The 10095-nt window shown below is 41.6% G+C and overlaps 1 protein-coding gene across 1 annotated transcript in view; it reads right to left on the minus strand.

Moving 5' to 3' along the window:
• LOC123028919 (cytochrome P450 4B1-like) overlaps positions 1-9999 on the minus strand; it is a 30838-nt gene extending 20839 nt beyond the window's left edge. The window contains exons 1-3 of the mRNA XM_044441278.1: positions 9612-9999; positions 5748-6706; positions 529-673 (exon numbers count right to left, since the gene is read on the minus strand). Of these exons, the coding sequence (XP_044297213.1) occupies positions 529-673; positions 5748-5906 (304 nt within the window). The 5' untranslated portion in view covers positions 5907-6706; positions 9612-9999. The remainder of the gene's footprint in view (positions 1-528; positions 674-5747; positions 6707-9611) is intronic.
• Positions 10000-10095: the final 96 nt, after the last annotated feature.

Genomic DNA, 10095 nt, shown 5'->3' on the forward strand with positions numbered 1-10095 from the left:
GTATAGCATAATAATGTGAATATTTGTGTAGCAACACTTCTTTTCACCATCAGGAAGAGTACCTATTTTCCCTGCTCTGAAAACCTTTCTGGAAGTGCTTTTTACAGAAAGAAGAAAAACTGATGGATCACAACATTGTCTAAAGAATTTGTAAACAACTGTGAGTAGGGAATTACAAGGTTACAATAAATGACTCGTGTAGAAAAGCTCCAAGAAAGCAATGCCCCAAAACCATTCTATCAAGCCAGTGTTATCACATAGCACTTTTCTCAAATTGTTTATGAGCACCAGTATCAGTTTTATTCTATAGATCAGGGATTGTTTACAATATGAAATACTCACATAAAATAGGTCAATAGGTCATGCAAGCTATATTCCTGAAATGTAATGGAAATGTGATGCTAATCTGTGGCTTTCCTTTGTGCTGTTGTAAATAACTGGAAATGCTTCTTGGCATTTTTTTCCAATTGAACTGAAATCACTAGGATGGCAAAAACACTGGTGGATTAACACTATTTTGTCTCTTACCTGTCCTAGCAAGTAGTACTTTTGCATACTCAGGGTGTGTAACCGTCACACATGCAGAGAAACTCCCAAACCATATAGGAAAGGCATATGGATACGAATGGCTCCACTCTTCTGCCTTCTTAAAAACCACGGAAACAGGTGAAAGCTGCAACAATACAGAAGGGAGAGGGTGACCATTACTTAAGAAAAATGGAGGTGGACAACAGAAATGTTTAGTCTAAATGTGTGCCAGTGCCAGGAGCCAACAGATTTCAAATGACTGGTGATTCAGGACAATGCATGCAGCGCCCTGCACCAAAATTCCCTATATGCTGAAAGCATATGAAGCTCACTTGAGCAAGTGGCAACCAAGTGAAACAGACCGCTGATAGGAGGACACCATTTCACATCTGTAATAAATGCAGAGCCCTGATAGAATATTAGTATTTATAGGCTTTATATATAATCTGCCACAGCTGTCATGCTAGTTCTGTGTAAGAGCCAATGAAATCATAAGCCCACAAGAAGCAGCAGAGTAAAGACCACTTATGGCAAGGCAGAACTAACATTACCTGTAACACATGCACACAGCATAGAACTCACAACCAGCTGCATTTTAAGGGCCTGAGCACACAGCTGCTACATGCCGCCCATAGGATAGATCAGCGCACCCAGCTTCAACTTTGGAAATGCGCCCCAAGGTTGGACTGAGGCTCTGACTGCAGTACACCCCGCTTCTGCTCTTGTAGAACTTTCCATGCCAGCTGCGGCTCCAAGGTCTCAAGTATGAGTTCGGTATCAGGACTAGAGGAGTGGGGAGGGGAACTTCCCTGGGATACATGAAATCCCAGCAGTGCCTCAGTCCCTCTTTCTCAAAAGCAGGGCCAAAGACATGTTGTCAATTGGTGGAAGAAAGTGAGTAGATACATCGGTTCTTAAGGGACTGAGAGCAGTAGGGATTGAAGACTAGAAGGGCCACTTCCGCAGCTGCTCTTGCTAGGGGACTCTATGATATTTCCATACCAACTATGGTTAAAATAGTAGTCCATGTCAGAAGAATCTGAGAAGCCATAGTGAAGTGTAGAAACCTTAGAACAGACCAATGATTTACTCTGTGGCTTCAGAAAACAAATCCTCCTATGCAGGAATTCTGGAACTGGGTCCAGACACACAACAGACCCACAGCAATAAGATTTCACCATGGCTTCTCATGTCATGCAAATCCAACCATTGCTGAAATCCTGTATGCATCTGCAAATGTATTGTTAGGTTTTCTTTAATCTCTCCCATCCTCTAAGGGCTCAGGGTTAGAAGGGTTCATCCTTCTAACTCTGTTATCTGTGCACTAACCTTATGACAGAGATTGTTTATGATGCCTGGCCCAATGTCACCTTGTGCTCTTCAAGAAGGGATCTGAACTCAGATTGCCTTGGTCATGTACATGATACCCCAGTAGAGCTCTGTTATGAAAGTTATTTCAGCAAGCCAATGTTACAGAGTGCATAACTGGGCAAGGGATATGAACCACATGTAAGGTAGGATCACTTACTTTCCAGAACCGCTTAACTTTCCGTGCCCCAGAAGAATGATCAAGCACGAGGGAAAAACAACAGACTACACAAGGCCACAAAGCTCAGCCCATCTATAGCACCCACAATTGCCAGTAATGACACAATCGTATACACATCTACTTATTCCTAAGTCCCACTGTAATTAATCCTTTCTTACTGCTGACAAGGAAATAGACTGCAATGTTAGATTGCTGTGCATTAAACCTCCTTTGTGTGAAAGCATCAGGTGGCTCTTACACAAGCTGGTATTCAAAACAGTATCATAAGTCTAAGTGCCTTGCAGAGACCCTGAAGGACAATGGGGAACCCAGAGAACAATAAGAAGCTAGTAAGTGATCTCAGTATTTCATATTTAAATGGAATGGTAAAGATTGCATATTGACACATTCAAGTATTATAGAGTGGTGGGTGGGAAACTAAAGCTATATATCAGATTAGAGATTTAGTGGTAGAAGGGCAGCCAATTACAGAAATGGGATTGCACCATTGCTTGGAGATTTGTCTTCCTTGATTACAAAAAAATCAAATTGTGTCCTCTTCCAGGCACATTTTTGCTGGAAGGAAAGTTGCTACATCTTAGTCAATTTTGAAGAACTGTGTGTTCAGTCAGGGTGTTTTGGGAGGTGAATACTAAAGTACATAAACTGTACTTTATGGTTCTTTGTAGCATAACCTCAAGGGTTTAAATCTATTTGGGAGGCAGATATGATATTCCCAATAGCTAGAAAGCAGCATGGTCACATTTCTCACTATGTATTGCATTTTTAACTTAATGTTTGTATTTTTTAATTTAATTTTATTATTATTTTTTTTAACTTAACATTGTAAGACGCCCCGAGGCTTCGGTGAATGGGGCAGCATAAAAATGTTTTAATAAATAAAATAAAATAAAATAAAATGTACCATTTCTGCCAGACTCAGAAAGAATACAGTAAAAGTGGTCCATAGCTGGTATTACAACCCACACAGATTAAAGCACACATAATCCTCCTGATCTCATAAAGGTTGATGAAGTTGTAACACTCTACAGGCTCCTGGATATAAATGTGGTATGTTTCAGGATTTATGTAACAGGACTCAAATTTTTGGAATAATTTCAGACATCATTCCTCAGCCCGTTCACCCTGACCCATTACTTGTTCTACTATTCATGTATGACAAGGTTGACAGAACATTTGCCTACATGTCCCCGAAAACCACAAAGTCCTTTGAAACAACTTAGTTTACTGATTCTGTTGGTCTTCTGGATTATTTACATTTAACCTTATGGGGAAATTTGACTTGGCTCATGATCAATTTAGATCACGACCAGAGTCCTGGAACAGATTAAGTTCATGAGCCAAGGTACCACTGTATTCTAATTTTGCATTTTTTGTTATTGCCTTCTGCAATACTCTTGTATCACAAAGCTAGACTAGCTGATCCTGTTTAATATAAAAATACTTTTTGTTAGATAGCTGTTGTTCTGATCTGCTTAAAGGAAAGAGGAGAAGACCTTCCACTAAAAGAGAAGTGCTTAAGAGGCCAGTGGTAACTCCAAAGAAGTTGGAGAGATCTGCAGCTGAGATGGGGGGAAAATACATGGGACAACTGTCATTCAGATGCTCCACAAAGCTGTGTTTTATGGGAGTGGGGGAAAAGAAAGCCATTGCTAAAACAAATCCATATCAAAACTGATTTGAAGTTTGAAAAAGCCAAATGGGAGACAAAGTAAACATGTATGGAAAGGTTCTCTGATCTGATGAGACCAAAATCAAACTTTTTCTCTACAGGGACAGGAAAACTGGTCAAGATTGAGGGCAAGGTAGATGGAGCCAATATAGGATAATTCTAGAGGAAAACCTGTTTCAGTCTGTAAGGAATCTAGGGCTGGGACAGAGGTTCACCTACCAGCAGGACAATGACCCGAAACACACAGCCAAAATAACACTGGAGTGATTTAAGAACAAGAAGCTTATTATCATAAAACAAGTGGCAACTTAAATGTACTTAATTTTGTACCACAGTATTAATATTTTGTACTCCCACAGTGTCAAGTATTTTATGTACATCAAGCAGTAATAACGTCAGTTAAATCTTTGCAGATCCAGGCAGCAACTCAACAAATATGGAAAAGTCAGAGGGGAGGGGGAATACTTCTGTAAGGCACTGCATAGGATGTAAAAAAGGGTTTGGGCATTTGTGACAGTAAATAGAAGGTGTTTACAGCACTTACACCGCCACCTATCTTTTTTGTTTTTTGTCTTCATCAATAGATCATCCAGTGATCTATTGGTGTATTATCTTATTATCATCAACTTTCTGACAGCCCCTGTCTAGCCAGCACTGGCAAGATATAAAAGTGTCCTTGGAGATTGCTTCTGAGCAGCTATCACAGGAGTGCAGACAAAAGTCCAGCAGAAGCATGACCAAATGGTGCTGGGTATGACTGGTACACTAAAAATTTGGATATGCATTAATTCAGTATATATACACAACATTGAGGTTTTCAGTGAGAGACAATAATAAAATACTTCAGTGCTTGATATTGCTTATATTTCTGGATGCTAGCTGCTTTATTTCTAGGGGTTCTCTTGAATTTAACATTTCTCATTTGGTTACTGCTAATGATTTATACTCTTTAATTGGCACAGGGCAAGCTTCCTCAAATTGGCTCTCTCCAGACTATTTGATCCACAGGCAACATAACAAATGTTTCGGACAATGAGAGCTGAAGTCCAGGACAACCTAATTCCCTCTCAAACATTTGGAAGCCACTAGGCTAGGGAAGGATGGCATTAGATTTACTCCACCTTCTTTTATCAATGATTTGCAAAGCTACAATAGTGTGCATATTACATACTGTGTATGTTTGCACATCAAGCTAAGCCACAGTGGGCTGACTGTTAGTTCTGCAAAAACCAGGGTCAACAACCAGGTACACCATATGTTGCTTGCCCCTCTCCCTCTGTCCTTCAGTGTATATTCCAAAGATTTGTTTCCCTCTCCTAACAAGATCATGAGCCAGTATCAACTCATCCCAGCTTTGTGTTCCTTCACACTTATTCTCCCCGGAAGATCATCAAATCCAACTTGACAACTGACTTTTGTTCATCCCATTTTGCCAGCCACTCAAAGTGCCTCAGTAACATCATGGAAGAACAGTGCCTGGTTGGCAAACATCTGAGTATCATTTTTGCAAGCACAACATGTACAGAACTATTATTTCTTTCTTAAGCTGTCCTTGACTACCTGTAGAAATTGGTTGTGCAATGTGGGCACGGATATCCAACATTACAGTGAAGCCATCAAAGCTAGCAACCCAAAGAGGCTCCAAGTAAACTTTCCTTTATCTTAACAGGTCTCCAAAGACAAGCAGTCAAGGGAAAGCAAAGGTGATCTATAAATGTGAAACGGGGTGCTGGGATTTTATACTGGCTTCACAGTGAGTTCATCCTGATCATTCTCAGGCTGGTGGGCGTTTTGCACTTTAGAGACTCTGACTTTCTGGGGAAATTGCAAAAGTGCATCCCGCTCCTTTTTCAGGGCAAAACCAGTTCTGACAGTCCGACTTCCTGAAACTTTTGGAACGAGGAGCAGTCCGTAAACACCTAAGCGGGTGCACATCCACCCTGGTCAAATAACTTTGATCCCGAAGGGCTAAGTTCCACTTTTTCGCTTGCCACCTACCTCAAATATATGACCGTACAGCCAATGTCCAGCGGGGCCAGGGAAAGCGCTCAGAACTTTCAGTAGCTCCTGCCTTCTGCGAAGCAGCTGGATGGCTTTGAGCAGCAGGCAGGTCAAGCAAAACACAGCCGCCAGGTGCCAAAGCCGCGAGAGATCCATGACAGAGCAAGGTGCAGAGCGGGCGCCTGTCTTTGTCTTCACAGCAGCGGTTGCCCGTGCATATGCATCTCCTGGGGAAAGGAGGCGCCAGAGCTCGACACCCGCTATGGAGCGCTCCCTCTCAGGGCCAAAGGGTAGGCAAAGGTCCTCAGAAAGCCCGCGATGGAGGGGCGGGCGGGCTTGCAACGGCTTTGCCGGGAGGGGCGACGGCCAGCAAAGAAGGCGCCCCCCGTTGCGTTTTAAAGGCTCTTCTTCCTCGTACCGCGCGGAACTTCCGAGGCCGGCTGCAGACTCCGCCCTTGCAGTACCGACGTGCACAATTATTATTACTATTATTATTATTGGCGGGGGTGGAACATACGATACCTATACATTAGTCCTCCTCATGAGTGAAGGATGATCCATCATCGAGTGACTAACATCAAAAGGCCGCAGCGATTCTCGAACAGCCGCGGGCCGAGTAGAGCAGGCTCCCCGGCGTCTTCTGTCTCCCGCCCCACAGGTTCGTGATTGAAGCTGGGCCAACAGCAGCAAGCAATATCAGCGTTGATCCTTTTACCGAGTGGAAATTTCAGCTGCTAGATTGTTTTCTGCAACTCTGAGTGCGCCTGTTTTACATAGCGATCACCGATTCTTTCATGACGGCCCCAAGTGGAAGCTGCTGAAAATACCACTACACCAAGGGCAGCTCTCTTAGGTGAATGTCAGATGTATATCATGTTTTAATGCACGGCCCTTGCAAATCAAATGGAGAATCTCTATGCAGTTCATAGGCGAGGACTGTAAAGGGAAAATTGCCCCTAAGAAACACAGAAACAGAGCGAGTCAGAAGGGGCTCCTGGGCCATCTAGCCAGCTCAGCATAATGAAGTTGCAAGGAAATAACACTTCTTAGCAACAGTTGTGAACTTCACCCACCAGAGCATCCAAAAAAAAAAAAAAAAAAAAAAAATCTTCATTGCATTTTTGTTTTCATATCTGGCTACCTTGTGAAAACACATTTTGGAATATTGAGATACTACAAGTCAGTATATGCCCTTGTTATTCAAGTTTGCTACTGAGCATGCCCATCTACAGACATTTTGAATTTCTACTCTCAGTACAAATTATGTTAATCAAGTCTGAAAGATAATAACTCTTACTTTTTTGAGACGCAGCATTAAGTGTCAAATAAATTAAAAGCAACAAATTGTTGAGAGCACTCTTAGCCAGTAGTGCTTCTTGGCTTGGATCTTCAAGACCAGAGTAGCATATGACAATACTCATTTTGGGCCACTGAAATGACTACCCACCAACTGGCAGGCCTGGCTCCAGCACCTGGGCCAGTACAGTCATGCTGGGGGCCCCGAGGGCCAACCAACACTGCTTGCCACAACATACTTTCCTATTTTCAAAATCATTTGTTTTCAAGGGGTGGGTGGCCAAGCAAGCATGTGTACAGGATTACAGATGTTCTTTGTATTATCTTGACATTTAACACATATTATCCCTTGCTACAATGATATGTATTTATTTCATTTCCATACCACCCCATAGCTTAGGCTGTCTGGGTGGTGTGCAACAGTTAAGAAATATAACAAAACACAGTATAAAATATAAATAAGAGTTTAAACATTGTTAAAATTACCACCCACTCTCTAAACAAAACTAAAAAGGGCTCGCTTGGTTCCATTCAGCAGGCAAGGACACTCAGGAGTGATTGTGTCATTCACCCTGGTCAAATCCCCACTCAGGAGGCCAACTACATCTTAAGTGCACAGATGTGCATTTCAGTGTATATGTGCATTAATTGTGAGGCTGTCAGGACCCCACTGAATTGGCTGAATGCAGTCTTTATGTTGGCACAGGTAAGCATGCACACTGGTCTGCTGCTTGTTGCTTAGTTGTGCAACACTACACCTGGATAAGAACCGGGTTTTGCTACAGAACAGGACTGACACAGGTTATGTACAGAATATTTGGTATGGATGCAACTGTGCATTGTAGATCTACATTTGAAAGGAAAAGTAATAGAAAGTCAAGAAGCAGCCTTTGAACACCAGGGTCTATTTATACTACACTACATATACGTGTTACTTTATTAAAGACATATAACAATACCCATTTGGATGAATTGTAGACATGATGTGCAACACTTAAAACCAGAAAAAGTTAAAACAAAAATTATATGCAGTTGCACATTTTAAGATCAATTGTAGCACCATCCTGACTATTGAAATAAAATGGAGAAGGGAAATGTATATATTACGGTGGCAAAAACAAAGTCCATTTTGTTTCTATAATATGTGAAACTGCACATAATTTGAGTTTTTGTTCTGAAGGCATGGTGCACAAGCAATTGTTTCAGTTTTTGCTCTAACAAATCAGGAACATACATTGCATTGTAAGCCACCTAGGAAGGTCTCAGCAGTTATAGGGTTAAAAATATGTGTAGAAACAAACAAACAAACAAAAGCAGTTGAGAAGCACTGAATGGCAGTGGGGAAGGAAGATAAATGTTAGTTGTGTACATCACAGCACATGGCTGCCTAAGGTGGACCTGTTCAATCATTAAGTCCCATTTCTAAATTTTTCAGCTGCACCACTGCTAGATCAGCTGGAGGGTGTGTTCAGCCCTACCCACCTGAGTCCATAATATAGTAGTGATTTGAACATATGTATCTCTTGAATTGCATTTGCTTTAAAAATACAAACTTCATTATCAGCAACTTGTAAGTGATGGGTTAACAGTTTGAGAACCAAGTAAAGGAAAAAAAATCTCTTATATTTCTTGCATGCTGTGAGGGTCTCGGTCTCTCTCTCTCTCTCGTTGAACCTTTTCTGATAGTGCTTATTTAAATAAATAAATAGTGCTTATTTATTTATTTAAATTTTATATACCACCTGTATGCCCAAATCAGCTTTCTGGGTGGTTCACAAAGAGCAAATAACCAACATAAAATAAAATACAAATAACATGATCAGTAACTTTAAAATATAAAATCAGATATACCTAATTTTTAAAAAAAGCAATAGGACAACAACAAATGTAATCAAGGTAGTCCTAAGATATAGCAGTGGAACAATAAATACAGCATAAACACAGAGTAAAAATTGATTTTAAAAGAATGAAAATAATTTAACTGTTAAAAGGTTGGGTAAATAAAAAGGGTTTTGCACCTCTCTGGAGAGCTGATTCCACAATTTGGGTGCCACAGCTAAAAAGGCCCTTCCACAACTTGCACCCTTTTTATCTCCTTAAGAGGCACCTCAGACAATAACTTCAAGATGTTAATTCTAAATGGTTTATTATTAGCATTATACTGCATCTGATTAATAATTAGATTTTACGTTTATAGCCCATCTTTCTTCTGGCACAGAACTTAATGCAGCTATAAGAGATTCCCGGGTAGTATTCCCTCCAAGCACTTAGATCTGCTTAAAAGTCAGCAAAGTGGCTGCCTCATGTGCCTTCAGAACTAAGGCTTCTTGCCTTAGATCGCATTGTGATTTCAGAAACCACCCTGGGAACACTTGAAGGGTTATATAAATACTTATGTAAGGAGGACCATGCAAAAGGGCAATCGTATTTATGTCAACATTCTGAGCCACGGAAATCTTCCGTAAACCACAGTAGCAGTAACTACCTGCAATTAAAAATATAGTTCTGTTTGGCCCTAAGGTAAGGGCTCTAGGCAACGGATTAGCAACGAATAAGGTTGCGTACCTGAGGCTTTCGTCCCGCATATGGGAAAACCGCCTGTGAGCGTGAGAACAAAGGTTCATCTTAACTTAGCCTTGGCTTCTACACAGCCTTTCCAGGCTTGGCTCTATACACAGGGACAGAAAGAGCTCAGAGTTACACTATCGCAAATCTCGTGGTCCAGTTGGGCTCGTTTTCAAATACAAAGTGTTGTATTTTTTTAGCTGTTTGATTGACCTGAGCGGCGGCACTCTTAAGCCGCAACGCCTCTCAGTCAATAGCGGCTAGCTGGCTTGCTCTTCACCAGGGACTGTCTCCCTCCAACGTAGCCAATGCTTGTGTCAAATTAACTGAGCACTCCAGAACGGGACACCGACGCTTTAACCCTTTCCTTTCTGTAGGCAGGATCCACACAGCGTCCCGACTCGAGCCTCTGAATGGCCAGTAGGAAAGCGCAGGTCTCTACCGAGGCAAGAGGAGCGTTCAAGCATCCAATAGAAGCAGCCTA

The sequence above is a fragment of the Varanus komodoensis genome, unplaced genomic scaffold (assembly GCF_004798865.1).
Source record: "Varanus komodoensis strain SLA01 unplaced genomic scaffold, ASM479886v1 scaffold1, whole genome shotgun sequence".
Lineage (NCBI taxonomy): Eukaryota > Metazoa > Chordata > Lepidosauria > Squamata > Varanidae > Varanus > Varanus komodoensis.